Source organism: Mesoplodon densirostris, chromosome 15 (assembly GCF_025265405.1).
Source record: "Mesoplodon densirostris isolate mMesDen1 chromosome 15, mMesDen1 primary haplotype, whole genome shotgun sequence".
In the NCBI taxonomy this organism is placed as follows: domain Eukaryota; kingdom Metazoa; phylum Chordata; class Mammalia; order Artiodactyla; family Ziphiidae; genus Mesoplodon; species Mesoplodon densirostris.
Genome location: NC_082675.1, coordinates 23,042,534 through 23,064,474, shown reverse-complemented (window position 1 = coordinate 23,064,474; position 21,941 = coordinate 23,042,534). Strand labels below are relative to the sequence as shown.

Here is a 21,941-nt window from a genome sequence, read left to right as displayed (position 1 = left end):
GGAGCTTCAGATAAATGTCGAGGCTCCTCATTCCTGCTCCTCCACCAGCGGAAGCCACAGCTAGACCTCGATGGTTCACACCATTTACGAAAAAAATAAGCTTTCTAAGCTCTATGACCCACAGGATTTCTCATTTGTCGACTGCGCTTGAAATCCTGTGCTTCTTCAGAGACCATGGGCACAAAAAACAAAGACAAGTTTCCTTGCGCTCAGACCAGCCCAGAATTGGGGAGTGAAGCTGTCCCCCGAGAGGGGATGAAGGGTGCGAACGTGTTGTCACCTCCAGAATGCGCTGCCCAGCAAAGTCACACCTGGCCACCACTCACTTCATCAGTGCAGTGGCTCTGAAGGCAAGAGGTTCAAGCCCAAGACACTGTGTCCTCCTCCCCCAGCCTCACTGCCAGACCCCACGCCCCGCTCACAAGACCCAGAGTCCAGGAATACATGTCACGGTGACTCCCCCTGAGAATGCCACAAATCTACGTTCCCAAGGGCAGCTTCTGATCACAAGCACTGCTCGGGACTCAGATGCAAATGCCAAACCAGTTGTACCGATGATCGATTGGGAGAAAATTGAAATGTGGAGTTAAGATTAACAGGAGGAGAAAAATACACCCTTGCAAATCCAAATCAGGTAGTACAGTCAGCGGAGTTCATTCTGGCTTTTTAAAAGTTTTTACCTCTAAACACATGGAAACTAACACTTACTGGATACGCGTGTCACACGTTGTGCACGTAACTGTGGTGCGTCCCTCGGCCCAGGCTCACAAGCAGATTTGTTTCTTTATATAATTTTAAGCACTCGCTGAGTCCTTACAGTGAACTCACTAAATTCTCATAACAATCCTGGGTTGGGGGGCGAACTGTTTTATTCCCTTTTTACAGATGAGGACACTGACCCTTAACAGAAGGTAAGAATTTTAGAGCTAGGAAGTGGCAGAGCAGCGGCAACCCCGGTGAAGAAAACTGGACTCCCTCTCAGCATTCCCATGGTAACCCGTGGGTAAACCCTTGTAATTAGCTTAAGTGTCACCAGCCCCGGGAGGGTCCTGATGAGTCAGGCTCAGACACCGGCCTCGAGGTGAGGCAGGAGAGGACAGACAGCAAGGGGGAGGAGTACACCCGGATCACGGGAGGTAGGAGAACCAGTCTTTCCTTGAAGAAATCTATGATCAAAAGACATGAAAAACAAAACAAAAATCAATGCAGGCTGGTTTGAACCAAGATTAATGACAAGTTTCAGGACAATGGAAACTCTCCAGTTCACCACCGGTCTGCATTTCTCATCCCGGACTTTCTAGATGGAGCTGTGCCCTTGACATTCTAGGTGCCCACACTTCAAAGCCCGCCATGGTATTTCTCATCAGCTAGGCTGACTTCAGCCCAGACCACAGCAGGCACAAGGCCAGAGCTGCCTTAGCACAGCAGGTGACTGGCCGTCAGGCTTGGTCACTGGCCACAGGGACCACCAAAGTGTAGAAAGTGGGAAGTGCATCCAACTTCACGTGTAGCAAAAGCTGCCACTATTTAATCTGGTGATACTAAGTCCAGCTGTATTAAGAGCCAACTCCATTTTATTAACCCTTGATTAATCAGAATTCTTGATTAACCGGAGCCTGGCAGCATACTTTTGAAAACAAGTTCACATCAAGACACTAAAAAAAAAGAAAAAAAAAAGGCTTCTGTGCATGTCCTAGGAGCGGTACACATTTGACTACAAATCAAACATCATTTGTCTATAATTACAGCTCAGTGAGAACTGACAGTCAGAACTGGGTCCCTGAAGAACTTAAGCGTTCTGAATCATTACAGAAAGAAGAGAGATGAAATCGTATCAAGGTAGAACAGGACGGTCACATGCAGAGAATATCTGACAGCACAGACTAAAACAAAAAGGGACTTCCTGCGTGCCCCTGTGTTTGCCACGGGGTCCAGGAAGCCACAGTGGAGCCGCCCCAGGGTCCTCTGGGTGCCACGGGGTGATCCCTTGAGCAGAGGTGCCACCCGGCCCGCCCACTCTGTGCTCTTCACACCTGCCCGGCGCGCATCATGCGCCGCTTGGTGCTGGCGTGTTCAGCACCAGTGTGCGGTATGAAAGCTGAAGAAACAGGAGCCCGCTAAACAAAAGTGTCACACGCAAATTGTGGTTCACGCCACGGGTTCCTGGAACCACTGACAGATCGAATCCATCTTCTAATGAGATCCATCTGGGACTTTAAGAGCAACCACAAAAAGGATCTATCCTATGCCAGATTGCACTTTTTGGTACAGAGATTCCAATGGGCTTATTTTATTCTGGGAGCAGAAAGCACGGTGAGGACACCAAAGGACACATCCCATGTGACTGTCAGGTGTGGGTGGGCTTGCTGGCAGGGGTACTACTGGGGAGCAGGCGGGGAGCAGAGGCAGGATGTTATTATTGCACTAATAAATTCTCTCCACTGCCTAGGCCTGTTGGGAGAATAATGAACTGTTGCAGAAGGAAAGCAGCAATTATTCAATTAATTCACTCCACAAGCGCTGACTGCCTGTCTGCTGGGTGCCCGGACTGCTCTGTCCCGACATGAGTTCACACCGACTGCGACCGCGCCCCAGACTGCAGAGAAGCCCAGGCAGAGGTGGCCGTTAGTGCGCCGGCGGACAGACAGTCCGCTTAGCCTGACTGCATATCAGACCCCTGTGCTATTGGTTTGCTGTACTTGAAAAGAGAATAGATGTGTACAGAAAGGGAGGCTCTAGAGGAAAATGACGGAGCACGGGCAGCCCCTTCATCCCACGACCAGAAGCCACTAGGTATGACTGCGGGTCTTCAGAGGCTGTCACCACATGAAAGGTCTTGATCTCGTTTTAAAGGCACCAGTCTTAACAACACCCAAATTGACCCCGTTTCCATGCTAGGGTTATTTATCTGAGGAGTACGCCACCAAGACAAAGGACTTTAGACAGATCTGACCGGACGAGAAGCCATGACCTTCCCCAGCCCGACCACGACACAAGATGTGAAGGACGGCTGGTCCTACAGCCCCAGGACATGCTCTTCAGAACGAGGCAGCCTTCTGGACCCTGGAGGCTGTTCTGGCCCCACAGGGCGGATGCCTGCTCTCAGACTCGAAGCATGCTGCGGCCAGTCCCCAGGCGCCACCTGCCCCCGGGAGGGCTCGGCATGGCCCGGGGACAGAGACAGGCAAGCTCATGCAGGGGTTAGTATCACAGAGGGCAGTCCCATCACCACATACAGAGTACCTGGGAATAACCTACTTTGAGGGCTCAAATGCAGATAGGTCTTCTGCCTTGGGCTTGAGGCTAAACCAGCAAAATAAAATGAAGAAAAACAAAAACATACCCTGTGATATCAACAATGCCACATGTGCCATTTGCAAAATGCTCAGACAGGCCTGAAATTGTGACAAGTGACTTCATTTGTGTATTTTTATGGCTTGGAAACAGGTCTCCCCAGCTTTCAGCACCCCAGGGCCCTGTGGCCCTGTGGTCGAGGGCCCGGCTCACGGAAGCAGTGGCAAAGATGAGCCTGTGCCCGGCGCCCAGGGGAGGGAGTGGGGCAGGGAGGGGTCCGAGGCAGCTCCTGTGAGGCCCAGCTGGCTCACTGGCCCAGTCATCCTCCTTTCTTTCTGCTCACTGGCTGAGGCCTCGCTCCAGCTCCCCTTTGCTAACTGTTTCAGAATTTGGTTTGGAAGGGAAATCCGGTAAGTTACAGAAGCTGGAGGAAAGAAGAACGTGGACTGTGGAAAGGTGTCTCCCTCCAGGTCACTCTATTAAAAGGAATTCTCTACTTGGTGCCAATACTAACTGGAGTCAAGAGGGAGGATTCAGGGCTCCCGACTGTACCCCTCAACGATAGCAGGTAGATACAGATCTCTTGAAAACAGACATTTCTCAAACTGGGAGACCAATTTAAAGACTACGCTAAACCGTACAAAGTGAAACACATCTAACTATCACCATGTAAACTCAATGAAGAGCCTTGTCTTACTGACCCCCATTTTACAGTTAGCCTGGTCCTGGGGGAAGAGACAGGAGCTGACATCACCTGGCAGGAGAGGACCTTTCCGCTTTGCCCAGCGTAAGAGATGTACACTCTTGGGCTGATAGTTGGTATAGAATTTAACTTCCTCCAAAATGCTGAAAGCTCAAAATATCCGTGGAGAAAGACATGAAACTGTTAGCAACATAAATGAAGTCTCATCTTTTAAAACATTAAGGTTCTTCTAGACACTCCCTTTCAAGTCTGAAAAAAGTTAAAAATTCAGAATTTGGTTTCTAAATTAAGAACAGAATTTTACAGTCCTTGCCACTTAAAAACACAAAAAGATGAGAGGGAGAGTCCATTCTCAACAGCCTCCCTTTCATTTTGCTTTCTCATTAAGTAAGGCAGCTCCCTGGGCAGAACTCCCCTCGGCTTAAAAGACAGAATTGCTTTACTGCTAAATGATGGATCAAAACCTGTCCTGTAACCGTGATTCATTTCATCAGAGCTTTTAACACAAGCTCCCCTTCCATCGAGCCAATGGGTTCACAGACATGGGCAGATTAAATTCCCTTTCTGGCGTGAGTCAAAAAATTTCCTCAACTAAGTACATATAAAAAATGACAACAGTCTAATGACTCGGCTACCGAGAAAACCAGATGCCAACCTCACATTTCATTAACGACTGTCCTAATCAGCAAAAGACAAGAGACTCGGTACCTTTTTAATGGTATTGTGTTTGCTGCTGGTGCCGCCCTGATCGGAGTTCTCGTTGTGCAGAATATCCAAGGCCGTCTCCCTCTCTTTGAGTTTCAAGGCCTCGATCTCTGTCTTGAGTTCGTTGAGCTGCTCCTGCAGGTGCTTGCTCTTCTCCATATACTCCACTCTGCCAGGGAGAGGACAGAGTATCAGGGGGTCTGGCAAACAGTGAGGCGCACCGTGGCTGAGAGGCTCCAGACCCACACGCTGCTTGGCCCGGGACCCAGGGTCTGAGCCTGGGGTTCACATCTCTGCTCGGCCACTTGTGGGCCATGGGAGCTTGGGCCAGTCACTAAACTGCTCTGCATCTGTTTCCTCATCCATAAGACAGGGATAACGATCACAGGGCTGTGGTCAGGATTAAACAGAAGGAAGTGTAGGAAAGCCTCAGTAAACTCTCATACCAGCTGTAATGGATAACAGATAGGTTTTAGTTCTATACAGAAAACAACACAAGAAACAAGCCTCCTGGCATCCAAAACAATCTTGTCTCAACCCTTCTCGGAGAAGTAATTCCATTCTAGCGACCTCTTCTGATAGGCCATGGCCACATCCCTACTTGTTTTGGGACATAATCTCCTAAAGATGACAGAAGCTCACTCAGCAAACACCAGGAGTAGAAAGATGCCCACCACCACCTGCAAGCACACATGGTTATCTATGAAGGAAGCCATCTTCAGGGTGTCCAGCTACACGGGCACAGCCAGGCAAACCGGGCATCACAGACACAAGGGACATTCTGCAGTGATTCCCAAGCACGGGTGGTGCCTGGTGTGCACAGGTAATGAGAAAGAAAACATAACCTGTAAAAAAGCAGTACGCAGCCTCACCCTGATCACACAACCATGTACTGCTGAGCATGCCTAGAAAACAGTGAAGGGTAGAGGGGAACTCCACCACGGGTGGAGGGGTCTGTGGGTGCCACAGACAGAGACGCTGGGTCCCTCTATCCTTAGGACACGAGCCCAGAGAGACTTAACTGCCCGGCCTGTGGCTGCCCGTGCTGGACACGGAGAGGGTTACCTGAGGACACCAAACAAGGTGAAAGCACATGGGCCGCAAAGTCAGAAGGACGAAGCGCTGCACCCCGGATCTGCCCCTCATCCACTGTGGGGTGCTGGGTGAGCTCCTTAAAGGCTCTAAATCTGGGTTCTCATTTATAAATGGGAACACTAATCCTACCTTTGAAGTCAGTTGGTGGGAATGAAATGAGATAAAAGATAAAGGACCCTGTCACCCAGGCACCCCGTGCCTGGCAGCTACTGTGACATTTCCCTGCCCAGCCATGGCACAGATGGCCGATTTACCGACGGCTCTGATTAGGGGACCTCGGTTAGATGCCCTCTGCAGTGGGGCTCCCTTCCATCTCAGAGCCACGTCCCCTGACCATAAAGTGAAGGAGGAAGACAGCTCAGGGCATGCTGGGCTCAATGTGCGGATCCCGCGGCAGGGCTGTTCAAGCTGACTGTAGCCCCAGCCGTTTGCCCTCCTCAGCCTTGAGCTGGAGTTTCTTCTCTCTCGCCCTTGTTCTAGATATGGGACACGCCACAGAGCTCAGCCGCCAGAGAACACAACTAGGAAACGTGTCGCATCACCAGGTTAGAACATGACCACCATGGACCACCACGTGAACAGCGGTCTGACTGGCTTGGAGACCTCTGACGGCCAGTCCTAGACTTCAGGTGAGCTCTGGAGCTCCGGATCACCAATCAAGTGTCCTTTTTATCCTGGAAGATGAATGCTGGTCTGTCACCCTTCATTTCCAATTAGGAAATTCCTCTCCAGGTGGGTGAGGACAGAACAGACCTTTGTAGGAGTTAGTGCCAGGCTGCCCACGCGGGGCACGGGGGAGGGGAGGGGGCTCCGTACTTTTCTTTCTCTATCTCCATGGAAAGCCGCTTCATGTCAGTATCCTTGAAGTCGAAAGACAGGCTGTCACCAATGAGGTTGAAGCTTGGTATGTCAGGAGGCAGCGGGGCTGGGAGTGGGTTCATGGGCTACGAAGGAGAAATCTGATTAGGCAGTTCGGTTCCACAAGAACAGAAGGCACTGCTGCGTCAACCACCCACCCTTCCAGAGGCCACAAAGGCTCCGGGCCCAGCGTGCCCACCCCTGAAGCAGAGGGTGAGGCAGTTAGATTTGTTTTGAGGAGTTTCTCCTCCCAGATCATTGGATCGTCTAAAATATGGCCCCAATCTACTTCTCCCACCGTCTGCCCTGTAAGATCGTCAATGGTATCATTTATTAGCCCTTGGACCACTTTGCTTCCCACCTCTGTTACTTTGCTTAAACCAAGTCACCTCCCTACATCCCATCTCTCTTTCAAGGCCCTAGAACATTCTGCACCATTCGCTCCACCATGCGTTTGCTTAACAGTCGCCCTGAAGGCCCCACCAGGGGAACCGGAGGGCTGGGAGGGAAGGGACCGCTACGAGGTGAGAAGCAGCGTGGCTGGCAGCCCCAGGCTCACCGGGTATGTGGGCTTGGTGGTGATTTCCAGGAGCTTCTGCTTGGCTCTTCGCTCTGCCTCGCGGGCTTCCTGCAGGTCCTGCTTCAGCTGATCTGCCTCCTTGGCCCTGCAAGGAGAGAAGGGGCCCTCAGCTCCACAGAAGATGACAGGAGGAGGAAAGAGACCCCTCTTCCCCCTTGATCCCCGGAGAGGAGGGAGCTGGGTTAACCCTGAGGGTGGCACCAGACCAGGCAAACAAGCATGGGGGTGGGGGAGGATTTACATGAAATCAGAACTTCTGAAGCAGGAACAACATTCCCAGGTATTGTTCATTTCAACTGATTTCCAGTTTAAATCAAAACTGGGAGAGCAGTGAAGCAGGTGGCCAGAAGAGTCAAGGATGAACCTTTGCAACTGGGGGAGGGGGAGGGAAATCGGGGGAGGGGCTAGAAGCTTCCTCTGCTTCTTTCTGGGTGAGAGTGGGCCGGGCAAAGGTGTCATACTGGATCACAAAGGGCAGGATGTGAAAGAACTGATTCTTCACGACCCCCAAGTGAAACAACCTCTTCGGGCAGGAAGATAAGCACGTCGCTGAGGGCCTCGTGCCTCATCAGGACACTGGACCCAGGGGACCCAGCCCAACACACATGACTCACGGGGAAGTGACTGCACATGGACAGAAAGGAGCCTGGGGCAGGGCGGGAAACACGGAACCGTATTCCCAGAATGACACGTAAAGAATGGAGAGGAAACTGTAGTGACTGCACCCTGGCAGTGAAAAGCCAAATTCAGGTGCTCTAAACCCACAGACCGAGTGCCGTGAGGAATGAGCCAGGGTTGTCTGACGGCTGCGGAACCAGCACAGCCCAGAGCCTCCAATTGTCTTTGAAAAGCACAGACTACAGTCTCATCCTTCGACCTGGTCGTGAGCCAGGGCACCCTGCCCTCCCCTCCCACCTTCAGGGAAGCGTTAAAGGTGAATAGCTGCTGTCTCCCCACACACCCCTCAAACCAAAAGGGAAAAGAAGCACGTTCTGTAAATGTCAGAAGAGCTTCCTCATGTCTCCTCAGCTAACAGCAGCCTGTGAACAAGCTCGATGGTTTTCCTGCAAACACGAGCATCACAGAGACGGGGGCTCATCGCAAAGGCACAGACCGACCAGAGTCCACTGGACAGGAGAACTACGTTCCTCCGCCCATCCAGCTCCAGCCCCACTGGCCTGTACAGGAAGGAGCCTCTGCCCCTGCCCGGGAGACGGGTCAGCAGCTGCCAGCAGGCTCTGCCCCAGCGCAGGGCCTCCCCACCCCCATGCTGACCTCCTCTCGGACTCCTCAGCCATCTTCAGCGCCAGCACTTCGGCCTCCAGCACCTTCTGCTCCATAAGGCGCTTCTCTTCCTCCGTCCGGATGGCCGTGGCCTTGATGCGCTGCATCTCCTGTTCGGCCTCTGCCGCCTTCTGTGCCAGAAGCTTCGCCTCCTCCTCAGTGATTTGGGCCTTTTCGGCCAACAGGTCGGCTGTCTCCTCGGACCGCATCTGGAGAAAAGAGCGTGCTCAGTGGGAACAGGAGTACTGTGCCTGTCATCCCGCCCCGATCAGGCCTCAGACACTCAGGTCAGCAAGGACCAAGGTCTTGGACTCCTTCGGGCCCTGCCACTGAATGTCCCCAAGCCACACCCTTCAGCTTCTCAGAAGGCCCTTCAGGGTCCCTCCATGGGGACCCACTTGAGCTGAGGCTACACTTTATGAGGGAGAAACCCAGCTTAACTCTGTCCTTCTTTCTCTTTAAATAAGTGCTTCAAAAGCACGGGAGACTGTGCCCTCTGGGGACACGTCACAATGTCTAGAGCCATTTTTTTTTTTTTTTTTTTTTCTTTTTGCGGTATGCGGGCCTCTCACTGTTGTGGCCTCTCCCATTGCGGAGCACAGGCTCCGGATGCGCAGGCCCAGCGGCCATGGCTCACGGGCCCAGCCGCTCCACGGTATATGGGATCCTCCCAGACCGGGGCACGAACCCGTATCCCCTGCATCGGCAGGCGGACTCTCAACCACTGCGCCACCAGGGAGGCCCTAGAGCCATTTTTGATTGTCACAAATGGGGGAATCTAGTGGGCAGAGGCCAGGGACACGGCCAACCAGCCGTCAACACATAGGATGGCCCCCACCAGGGGACGACCTGGCCCCGAGGTGGGGCGGGCCAAGGCTGAGACACCCTATGGGAAAGGTGACCCACAGTGAGTGGAGTCTGCCTGCACTTGGAGGTTGAACTCAATCTAAATCTGCCCCTGGAAACACAGGCAGAGAGGAAGACAATAATTTTTTTAAGCCAAAATGTCAAAGTAAATGTGGCTAATCCGTGGTCCTTGGGGGCCTAACTTCAGAACCAGAGGGAGTCTGAGTAGCCTCCCAGGACCCAGCCCCTTGGAAGTCACCAGGGCTTCGTTGGCCATCGTCGCCTCTTCCTTCATCTGCAGCAGCCTCCTCTCCAGTTCGTCCCTCGTGCGTTCAGCCTCCTCCCTCATCTGCTTCTCTCGAGCGAGGCGCTGCCTCTCCATCTGGGGGGAATGAGCAGCCTCTGGTCACAGGGCCCATGACCTGCTGTGCCATAGATCTGAGGACAGCCAGTGCCCAGGGTCTCCCCTCTGGGGACCCTTTTCTTCCCTGGACTTTAGGTACCAGTGTCGTTCTCCTCGCCCACCACCCTCCATCCTTCTAAACCAGCTGTAGAGTAGAAAGCCATGCTCCTTGAAAAATCATCTAGTTGTAAATGAACAAACAGCAGAACACGGAGCCAGTCTCCACCTGGATGTACGGGCGCATCCGTACACGCTGGGTATGGAAACAGCTACCTGGCCAACGTGCCTGAGACCCCAGTGGCTCTGCCCTGCAGCTGACAGGACACAATGCAGGCTCCTTCTCCCCAAGGGGCAGCTCCAGAGATAGACCACGTGTCCCTCTCCACCACCGTGAGCCACCGTGCCACTTCTTATCCACACGGACCCCTCTCACACCTCTAATCTCATCAACAGTAGCTCCACTCTTGCCTCTGACCCTCGGAGAAGATGGAATCATCCGTGATGCATCAATAGCTCACACACGTATTTCACAGCAGGAGGCGGCAGCAGCCAGGCACAGACCCCCACAGCCTCAAGCGAAAGCAACTCCTGAGCCAGGCCTGCGACAGGAGGGAGCTCGGGGGGAGGAGTGGGGACGCGGTCCTGATCCTTAGGGCACCAGCACTAAGCTGCTGGCGCCTCCCTTGCCTTCTGGATCACTGTATTAATTGGGCCACATGCCGAGCTTAATAAGGGGAACAAGCAGAGGACAAGTGCTATTCTCTGTGATCCTAGGCCTCTAGCTGAGTTCAGAAAGCAGGAGCCAGAAGTGACCACTGCACTATTTTCTTCCTTAAATAATTAAAGCACATTTAATTACGTACTTCTTGCTTCAATCTTCTCCCAAACACAAGATTTTTAAGATTGCTGCTTTTTCTAAATAGTAAGTCAAAAAAATGCATTGGGCCTCGAAGGAATAATGCAAAGACAAGCAATAAAATACAGTAAATTTTTCTCCAGTTTTCCTCTTGCAGGTCAATGAAAAGCTTGGCCGATTTGTTCTCTAATTTCCATCATATTACAATTCCCATTAGGTGGATGACTAGATCCCCATTATCCTCCACTGGAAAAAAAGTCTACAATCCCCTTCTGCTCTCAGCATTGCACCCTCCCTGAGACTTCCACCCCAATCATAAGGGACCTCCTGTTTGTAAAGTGGTTTCAGCTCACAAAGACCTTCAGGTACAGTGTGTCCTCTGATCTGAGACACGGAAGAGAGATACTTAGCTCCACTTGACAGATAAGAAAACCGAGATCTGGAAGGTAAGTCAATCACTAGGGTCACATACTAAGCTTCACATCTGGCTCCAAGGTCAATGCCTATACTGCTGGGCCATGGAGCCCCTGACCTGTGGGTGCCAGATGCCAGGAACGTGCATCTGCCATCCTACAGGCAGTGCAGGCCCAGGGGTGTGTTCAAGCTACTCTCTGCACAGCCTGGAGGCTTACACGCTCCTTGCCGTGATCAGATCTCTCACTTCTAAGCTTTCCTCTGCTGATAAAGAGGTCAGAGAGGGCTCTTCTTTTTTTTTTTTTTTTTTTTAATTAATTTATTTTTGCTGTGTTGCGTCTTCGTTTCTGTGCGAGGGCTTTCTCTAATTGTGGCAAGCGGGGGCCACTCTTCATCGCGGTGCGCGGGCCTCTCACTATCGCGGCCTCTTGTTGCGGAGCACAGGCTCCAGACGCGCAGGCTCAGTAGTCGTGGCTCACGGGCCTAGTTGCTCCGCGGCATGTGGGATCCTTCCAGACCAGGGCTCGAACCCGTGTCCCCTGCATTAGCAGGCAGACTCTCAACCACTGTGCCACCAGGGAAGCCCGTGAGGGCTCTTCTTAAAGTTGCCACTATGACCCTGTGCTGGCCCAGGAGCATTTCTTTGTCCAGCAAAACCCATTCCACTGCCCCCCACCCCACCCCAAAGCATCCCGAAGAGTACATCTGTGGCCTGCCATCTCAGAGAGCAAAGAGACGGAGCCGAGAGCACAGAGACGGAGCCGAGAGCACAATGGATCAAACTGGGCATTTCATTCTAAATCTCAGGGCCGGGAGCCAGCTTCGTCAGAGGACCCAAATTAGAGAGCTGCACACAGACTAATTATTACCCCTCCAAGCCTGCAAGTCCTAAGGGCAGCCGATTGCAGCTGCTGCTACTCTGTCTAGTAGTTCATCCAAAGCCATGATTGATATTCTCAGCAGCAGGGCTCAGATTAGCTCTGTGGATTGCGGTGAGTCAAAAAGGTCTAAGAGTAGGAAACAATGATGCAGATCGTCCAGGCTGCTGCTACCGTGCTCCTGGCACCTCTCGCTGTGGGCGATGTGCCGCCTGGGCTGACATGCAATGGGGAAGTGCGGCTGGAGTCTAATTCCAGCAGTGGGCGCAGAGATGCCGCCCTGCATTCCATCACCATCTAATTAGAAAAGGAGAAGTCTGGGCACAGGAGACAGGCAGGCAGAAAGAATGAAAGCTTAGCTGCATGGACGATGGATGGATGGATGGATGGATGGATGGGTGGATAGGTGGGTGGATACATGTGGGCTTGGCTATCTCTGCCCACAACGTGCATTAATCACACTTCACTCAATTCACTGGAGAAATAACTAGGAATGTGTCTTTGAGTTATGCTGTTAGAGTTTATTCCTCATTTCCAGAGCTGACGTCCCACCATCATTTATTCATCAGCCAAAAAGACCCAACAGGAATAAAATAAGAGTAGGCAGATCCGTGCTCAAAGGACTCCTATGAGCCCAGACCACTCCTTACCTCCTGGCCGAATCCACCACCAGGAGACAACGGCAGTTCACCTGCTCACCTGCTTTCTGGCCTTCTCCTCCCTGGCCTGAGCTTTCATCTGCTGAACTTCCAAAGAATCGGCCTTCCTCCTCCTCATAAACAGGTCATGGTTCCCGATACAAAGCTGGAGAATCTGTGCGATGAAAGCAGGAGAAATGTTATACCCACACGCTGACTCCACTGAGACAGCACGGCAGCTACAGCTTCTTGGTCCAAGGGCTCTTGTGGGGAACCTGAGAGAAGGTATGGAGGGAAACACCGTCCTCCCTGTGGCCTCCAGGCCTCAGCTCTGGAGACAATCACAGTGAAGAGAGGAGGGGGTGCCATTTAGCTTGTCTTCTGATGCCCCTCACTCTGTGGAGTCAGGGCGTGGGTCTGCAGACCAGGGAAGATGACGGCAAAGCTTGTGCAACAGGCAGGGCTGGGACGACAGGTCATTCGTGGGAAAAAAGTAAGTTGGATTCCCCCACCTCCACCACATGCAAAACTCGACTCCAGAGGAATTAATGCCTTAAGTGCAATGATCAAGCCCTGGAAATTCTTAGAAGAGAACATAGAAGAATATCTTGATGGTCACAGGATAAGGAAAGATGTCAAGCAAGACACAAAAAGCACAAATAATTAAGGAAAAGATGTATACATCTATCTACATTAAAATTTGCTAAGACATACAAAAAAAGAGGAAAAATAAGACACAAACTGGAAGAAGAGATAACCAATAAAGAAAACAAACAACCCAAAAGAAAAACAGCCAAAAGACAAGAAACAAGTTTGACAAAAGAGACAATGAGACTGGCCAATAAATATACAAAAAGATATTCAACCTCGTTAGTAAATATAAAGATGCAAATTAATATGACACTGAGATACCATTTTAAATGCACAAGATTGGCAAAAATTTTTAAAGGCTAATAACACAATTGCTGAGGATATAGGATATAAGGCAAAAGGAAGTCTCACCCAGGGCTGTTGGATCTGTACATTAATTCACCTTCTTTGGAAAACAACGTGACATAACCTTGAATTTGGACATATATCACATGCAGGGCTATGTGAAGACACTCTCTAGACTCCAGGGAAGCGATTGCCCATGCGCACCAGCGGGCAGATACAAGACGCAGAAAGCACTTAATTGTCCATTAACAGGAGAACGGAGAAAAAAAAAATATATATATATATATATTTTAACAGAATATATAATGGAATACTATACAGCAGTGAAATGAAAGGACCATATCTTTGAGCGTCAACACAGATAAATCTCAAAAAATAATGTGTGAAAAAGGCATGTGACAGAAGAACACAGTTGATAGCATATATATAAATTTCAAAAACATACATAACTTGCCATGTACGAACTAAAGTTCTGATGAAAAGCAGGGGGATATTAAGCACACAGCTGAGAATGGTGGTCACCCTCGGGGAGAGGGGGGACAGCAGGGTGCTAATGCAAGGGCGGTTCCACAGTGTTGGGAGTGTGCTATTTCTTAAAGCTTGGTGGTGGGTAGGTAGCTGTTTATTTCTGTTGTTCTTTACACCCCATGTATACATTATACATATCCTTTCATATATATGAAGTACTTCAATAAAAATAACTTTTAGAAATTCCTCATCACAAAATGTAGGTTTGACTCTTTAGGTTAAGCTAAAGAGAAATCTTTCAAGGCTGATCAGAGAAGCACGTACCAAGTGAGTTATCATTCTACACCTCACAACATGTCACTCTGATACTGGTTCAAAAACGGCTTTCAGTTTCACAGAAAAACTACAGTCTGTAACAAAAACCAGGATCTCAACTTACCAGCTTATTAACACGAAGCTTTGAGGAGTTAAATTTGAAGACATCAATTTTCTTATCCAATGGCTTAATAGTAAACTGAAAGGAAAAAGCAGAAAACAGTTTCAGTCTGATAGCCTAGAACATTGCCACCAACTGGGAAATTCCACAAAAGCAGCAAACCCCCTGGCAAAGATCCAGCACGGGGCCATGCCTTGTCCTGGCTTCATGGTGCCCAGGAAGTTCAGGATCCTGGAAGCTGGGTTCTCGGCACCATCTTAGGCTTGGAAATCTGAAATACAAACCCTTGACGGGCCCAACTTTTTTTTTTTTTGCGGTACGCGGGCCTCTCACTGTTGTGGCCTCTCCCGTTGCGGAGCACAGGCTCCGGACGCACAGGCTCAGCGGCCATGGCTCACGGGCCTAGCCACTCTGCGGCATGTGGGATCCTCCCAGACCGGGGCACGAACCCGTGTCCCCTGCATCGGCAGGCGGACTCTCAACCACTGCGCCACCAGGGAAGCCCTGACGGGCCCAACTTTGAGGCCAACACTGGGAGGGCCGCCGCAGAGGCAGCCCTGCCTACAGGAGGCTCACCACCTGGCTGGAACTAGACCAACAAGAGTCAACTACTCAAGAGATTACATCACGTGTTAGTGCCTCATTGGGTGGCACAAATCACAAATCCTCAGGGTAGGATGGACATAAGCTGGTCTTAGACAAAGAATATGACAGAGAAGCTAAAAGGTAGGATGGAGGGGCATTCTGGACAGGGCAGGCAATAGAAATAAGGCAGAGATGGGGAAATGAGCAGTGTTAGCATGCGTGTGTGTCTGTGTGTGTGTGTGTGTGTGTGTGATTATTAACTCTTTGATGACTAAGATAAAACCATGGGTTTAGACTGGGAGGAAGGCAGGAGTGGGGGCTGGTGAGGTGGGCTGGGGATGGGCAGTCAGAAGGGCTTAGATTTGATGCGACTGCATACAGGACGTCACCCCAGATTTCCAAACATGGGGATGGTTTGATGAAAGCTGTTAATAGAAAGAATACGGTTAAAGAGTGACAAAGAATGGACTGTAGTAGAAAAGGAAAATACTACAAAAATCAAAGGGGAGAGAAAGAGGAATGCTATGGATGGGCGGGTGGGAGGGTGCGTAGCTTAGTAGGAGAACCCAGGGCCAGACTACCAGGCAGGGTCAAATATAAAGAAAAAATGGCAACTGTTGTTCTCACTCATTCCTGATGAGACCGGGCAGATCCTAGATTTCAAAGATGCACTTTATTTATTTTATTTTTTTTTTATTTTTAACATCTTTATTGGAGTATAATTGCTTTACAATGGTGTGTTAGTTTCTGCTTTATAACAAAGTGAATCAGCTATACGTATACATATATCCCCATATCTCCTTCCTCTTGCGTCTCCCTCCCACCCCTCTAGGTGGTTACAAAGCACCGAGCTGATCTCCCTGTGCTATGCAGCTGCTTCCCACTAGCTATCTATTTTACATTTGGTAGTGTATATATGTCCATGCCACTCTCTCACTTCGTCCCAGCTTACCCTTCCCCCTCCCCGTGTCCTCAAGTCCATTCTTTACGTCTGTGTCTTTATTCCTGTCCTGCCCCTAGGCTCTTCAGAACCTTTTTTTTTTCTTTTTTAGATTCCATATATATGTTAGCATACGGTATTTGTTTTTCTCTTTCTGACTTACTTCACTCTGTATGACAGACTCTAGGTCCATCCACCACACTACAAATAACTCAATTTCATTTCTTTTTATGGCTGAGTAATATTCCATTGTATATATGTGCCACACCTTCTTTATCCATTCATCTGTCGATGGACACTTCAGTTGCTTCCATGTCCTCGCTATTGTGAATAGAGCTGCAATGAACACTGTGGTACATGACTCTTTTTGAATTATGGTTTTCTCTGGGTATATGCCCAGTAGTGGGATTGCTGGGTCGTATGGTAGTTCTATTTTTAGTTTTTTAAGGAACCTCCATACTGTTCTCCATAGTGGCTGTATCAATTTACATTCCCAGCAACAGTGCAAGAGGGTTCCCTTTTCTCCACACCCTCTCCAGCATTTATTGTTTGTAGATTTTTTGATGATGGCCATTCTAACTGGTGTGAGGTGATACCTCATTGTAGTTTTGATTTTCATTTCTCTAATGATTAGTGATGTTGAGCATGCTCTCATGTGTTTGTTGGCAATCTGTATATCTTCTTTGGAGAAATGTCAATTTAGGTCCTCTGCCCATTTTTGGATTGGGTTGTTTGCTTTTTTGATATTGAGCTGCTTGTAAATTTTGGAGATTAATCCTTTGTCAGTTGCTTCATTTGCAAATATTTTCTCCTATTCTGAGGGTTGTCTTTTCATCTTATGTTTTCCTTTGCTGTGCAAAAGCTCTTAAGTTTCATTAGGTCCCATTTGTTTATTTTTGTTTTTATTTCCATTTCTCTAGGAGGTGGGTCAAAAAGGATCTTGCTGTGATTTATGTCATAGACAAAGATGCACTTTAAACATGAATATCCACTCCCAAGAAAGACTTGCTAAGCAGATTAAGTCGTTTAGGAAGATCTATTCTTGGGTATTTCTTTCACATGCTATATTGTCCAACAAGGGGTTAGCACACAGAGGACAGAAAAATGGTCCTTTCTTTCGCTTTTGGTCAAGTGAACTTAGAAGCAGTATTGCTCTTGTGTCGGCTGCTATTTATGAATTTCGTGAGCTTATTTGTGGCCTTGCTATCAAAGCCCAGAGCTGTCAGTGGGAAACCTCAAGGAGTGGGGAAACCACAGGCTCTGTGCCACGCCGGGGCGTGCACACAGAATCAATGGCTCACTTAAAATAAACCAGCACTTCTGTTGTGACAGCATGATTGTTGTATATAACGACCAAGATTACTTCTCATCATGTCAAGTCAGCTTGGGGCCCTTGCACTGTGCGAGTTGCTGACGTGATGGAACTCGGGGGCGCCTTGCCCCGGGAGAGGGAATATTAGTTTATTGTGTCGAGCCATCGCACTAGGGGAGACTTCACTCCTTGGCTTCCGTGAAGGATGAGTGTTTTGGGAGCCTTTAGCACGCCAAGTTGTGGATGTGCAGTAAACAGACTTTATGAAATTAGAGATGAAAAACTACCAGCACACCTACTGCTTTAAGTCACGTAGAACTTTCAGTTTAAGTGCTTTAAAAAAGAAATACCTAAATGCTCATCTCCTGGACTACTTACAAAAATCTGAGAAGCCAAAATGTTTTGAATTAAGAAGCTCAATTTGTCTCATCAAGTATGGCCGAGTGGATCTCAACCACATACTGGCAACCGGGGGCCTGGTGCTCCTTTCCTCGAGTTGCTACACGAGGAAAGAGAAAGCAGGAAACCTGCACGGGGTGGAGGCTCTGCAGGCAGCCACGTGGGCCGTCTCTGTTACTCACTCCACGCCCGGGCCTGCCTTCCTCAGCCCGGTGCAGAGTCTCAGGGCCCGTCCTCTGTGCTTCTCTGGAAACTCGGGGGATGTGGCTTCTGCTATTCCTCTCACCAGACACACACAGGTCACCTGATCCCTCTGCATCTCCGCTTCCTGAGGTGACACAGAGCAACCAGAACACAGCCCCTATTCTCACAGCAGTGTTCTTGTGAAGACTGAATCAGAGCCAGGGCAAAGCTTCTGGCAGGTGGAAAAGCACCATATCATCACCACCTCTGTCACCAGCTGCTTACACTGAGGTTATGTATCACGGCAGTTGAGTCACTATTTGACTATAACTTCCCTGAGGGCTGAGACTGCATTCTCTACATCTTTGTTTCTCCCACAAAACCTAACACAAAGAAGATGCTCAAAAACTCCCTTAAAATTAACAGTGAGGGCCTCCCTGGTGGCGCAGTGGTTAAGAGTCCGCCTGCCGATGCAGGGGATACGGGTTCGTGCCCCGGTCTGGGAGGATCCCATATGCCGCGGAGCGGCTGGGCCCGTGAGCCATGGCCGCTGGGCCTGCGCATCCGGAGCCTGTGCTCCGCAACGGGAGAGGCCACAACAGTGAGAGGCCCACATACCGCAAAAAGAAAAAAAAAAAAAAATTAACAGTGAATGTGGTTACCAAAGGGGAAAGGGTGGGGGAGGGGATAAATTGGGAGATTGGGACTGACATATACACACTACTATATATCAAATAGATAACTAATAAGAACCTACTGTATAGCACAGGGAACTCTACTCAATACTCTGTAATGACCTATATGGGAAAAGAATCTAAAAGAGTAGATATATGTATATGTGTAACTGATTCACTTTGCTGTACAGCAGAAACTAACACAACATTGTAAAGCAACTATACTCCAATTAAACATTAATTTAAAAAATTAACAAAGAATGAATGAATATAGGATTACAGCATTAGGGAAAAGTCACAATCCTATATAGTAATATTTGAATTCTAAGTTAGAGTGCTCATTTGAGTTATTCAAACTTAATTTTTCTTGAATTCTTGTAAGCAAGTTGGCCTGATACCCTCTATATCACTGCTGATATGTATATATTATGTATACAATATTTATATATAATACATATACATTCATATACATGTTATGGAGAGGTATGTGTATGTGTGTGTGTATATATATACATATCTCTGCATCGCATGAATCAAGCACTGGACACACAGAGAGGGTTTAATTTACACCGCATTTAAAATACAAAGAGAGGGGCTTCCCTGGTGGCGCAGTTGTTAAGAATCCGCCTGCCAATGCAGGGTACATGGGTTTGATCCCTGGTCTGGGAAGATCCCACATGCTGCAGAGCAACTAAGCCCGTGTGCCACAGCTACTGAGCCTGCGCTCTGGAGTCAGCAAGCCACAACTACTGAGCCCACGTGCCACAACTACTGAAGCCCGCGCGCCTAGAGGCCGTGCTCCGCAACAGGAGAAGCCACCACAATGAGAAGCCTGCGCACCACAACGAACAGTAGCCCGCTCTTGCCGCAACTAGAGAAAGCCCGCGCACAGCAACTAAGACCCACTCGGCCAAAAATAAAAATAAATTAAATAAATTTATTTAAAAAAAAAGAGAGAGAATTCTCACCAGAAATAGAAAGCCAAGTAATAAGAAAGGGTTACTTTCTGGTTTGTTTACTGTTCTCCGGGGTTTAGTCCTGACAGTTGAGCTTCCCAGCCTCTCATTAGTCAGCAGAGGGGTTTAGTGATGCTGTTTGAAAATAGGATGCCAGTACTGTTCTGTAAATACTATAAAGATCAACAAGCAAAAACCCAAAGCCTGGGAATTAAAGGATCTTGCTGTTAACAAGGAGCGGTCTGCCTGGGGCCGCTCCAGAAGGAGGAGAGATGGGGAAAAACCTGCTGGGCCGTCAGGGCATCTACAGTGCAGACGGGTCCTACCTCCTTGTCGCTGTACGAGATGTTTCGGATTTCGTTCCACGGGAAGGAGATCTTGGGGGTCAGCCTGTTCTCAGGGTCATAAATGTGAAGCCCCAAAGCATCCACTCCGAGCAGCAGCTCTGTGCCCTTTTTATTCTGTAGATTTGACAAAGAACAGCCACCGTCAGCTCCAGCTGAGGCTCAAGATTTTATTCAACTTCCCAAAGAACCTGGCATAGACCGTTACATGTGACAAGTTTCAACAGGTCCCAACAGAAGTCACTGTTGTCTTAGAACCCAGGGGGACTCCAGCTTCCTGAACTGGGACGGGTGGAGGCAAAATGATACTGTTCTTGTGACTCATGTGTCCCACGGAAGGATCACTGGGGGCTCCTGTCACTGGCTCGATGGCTAAAGTAGAGGTAATCAAAACATTGTTACCGCTAATTAAATAACTGGCTTATCATAGATGTAGAATAAAAACTTGTAGGACTAAACAGCTCTTATGTTAAAAGAAAAGGTTATTGTACTACCAGAAAGAAAACTCTAAGTGCTGGGATCAGATGGCCTTATTTTACATTAAAATGTTGTTTCAGTGTGATAAAGCAAGTATAAAGTGTTAACTGTAGAATCCAGGCTGTGGGTATACATAGGTATGCACTGTAAAAGTCTTCCAACTTTCCTGCGTGTTGGAAATTTTTTACTACAAAATATCGGAAAAATATATCAAAATGAATTATATATAAATTGTACCCCAATAAAGTTGTGTAAAAATTTAATTGATAGACTGTACGCAGGCTGTACCTCTGATGGCAGTCTGGCCACCAGCCAGGGCACCCATAGGGCAAGCGCCCTGGGACCCCATGTCACTGACCAGTGTGCACCTGGAGGCCACCTCTTCGGGCTGCAGGCCCATCCCCCTGTGCTGCAGTCCGGTCCTCGTACGGCAGTGGGGGGAATCTCCCCACACTTGACCCCTTGCTGACAACAAGGAAATGGACCCAAGACTCCAGGCCAGGAAAAAGGGTCTGCAAACTGAGAAGGTGCCGGGACTGTGATGAGAAGTACAAGGCTAACAGCAGGCGTCAGGAGGAGGAGTGAGCACTCTGAGATAAATCTTTTACTCCAGCTAACATCTGAAGTCAGATGTGATCACCAAACCAGGAGGGAGAGTCATCTGCTCGTCTGCAGGGCTCTTAAAACCACTGCGTTAACACAAGCGAGGCTTTGTGCTTTAAAAATCTACAGTACGTTTTGGAAAACAAGACGTTTCATTATGTTTCTAGCTTAAGTTTTTAAAAAAAATGGATCGCACCCTCTGCCTCCTATCATGAGGCTCCAACTGTTCTAGAGAATAAACAGAGAAGTGGGGACTCAAGCAGCCCCTTTTAAATTGTTTTAAGCACACGTCTTCCTTAGGTGATGGTGAAATTTCAGGAACTTTAACACAAAGACACTAAAATATCCATTAGCCTCGTCTATCACGCAATACAAGACACACACGCACAAAATAGTATAATTTAGTCTGACTGCTGTAGAAATATTCCCTCATAAGAAGCTGTTTTTGAAGCGTTATAAAACACTAGTTTTCTAGAATGTAGGTGGTGGGGCAAGAGGAGTCATATGGAAAAAACCACAGAAATGTGTCAAATGAGTCTGACCTTAAAGAAACCAAACAATTAGCAAATACAAATTAATAAAACTTTAGAAAACAACCTTCGGCGTTATTAGGGAAAATCTTTTAGGCATTTGTATACTATACAAAAATGACATAATTTGTCAGTGTGCCTTATTTCATACAAATGATCCATTAAAAATACGTATGTAGAAAACAAAGTAGAAAGTTATCCCTAGGATATTTTAAATGTGTTTCAATTTACCTAAATTTAATACAAAATTTATGGAAACCCTGAAAAGGAAAGCAAGCCTTAACTATAATGCTGTTTTACTGTCTACTCATCTACAGTTTGGAACCAGCAATGAAATACTTCAGCAAATCGCATGAACTCCTTTGGGAGGAGCTGCGTCCAGCAGCAGAGCCTCAGGAGAAAGATGCTTGAAAGGCCGGACAGGGGCTGAAAACAAACACTTCTCCGGTGCAGGAGCAGCGGGTTCCCAGAGGACAGTGGACTATTAATGGTCTGCATAGAAAATCAATTAGCCTGCCAGGGAGAGTCCCCACCCAAACAAATC

General features: G+C 48.7%; 1 protein-coding gene across 4 annotated transcripts in view; it reads right to left on the bottom strand.

Annotated features, from left to right (window-relative positions):
• Positions 1-21,941, bottom strand: part of NF2 (NF2, moesin-ezrin-radixin like (MERLIN) tumor suppressor) — a 78,061-nt gene that overhangs the window by 9,817 nt on the left and 46,303 nt on the right. The window contains exons 8-17 of one of the 4 annotated variants that reach the window (XM_060119668.1): positions 19,770-19,904; positions 14,398-14,472; positions 12,616-12,729; positions 9,625-9,747; positions 8,511-8,728; positions 7,215-7,320; positions 6,614-6,741; positions 4,706-4,871; positions 3,259-3,303; positions 884-1,166 (exon numbers count right to left, since the gene is read on the bottom strand). In XM_060119668.1, coding sequence (XP_059975651.1) covers positions 3,268-3,303; positions 4,706-4,871; positions 6,614-6,741; positions 7,215-7,320; positions 8,511-8,728; positions 9,625-9,747; positions 12,616-12,729; positions 14,398-14,472; positions 19,770-19,904 — 1,101 coding nt within the window. In that variant the 3' untranslated portion in view covers positions 884-1,166; positions 3,259-3,267. Of the gene's footprint in view, positions 1-883; positions 1,167-3,175; positions 3,304-4,698; positions 4,872-6,613; positions 6,742-7,214; positions 7,321-8,510; positions 8,729-9,624; positions 9,748-12,615; positions 12,730-14,397; positions 14,473-19,769; positions 19,905-21,941 lie in introns of those variants that run through there. The other 3 variants (XM_060119667.1, XM_060119669.1, XM_060119666.1) reach the window with 3 other exon arrangements.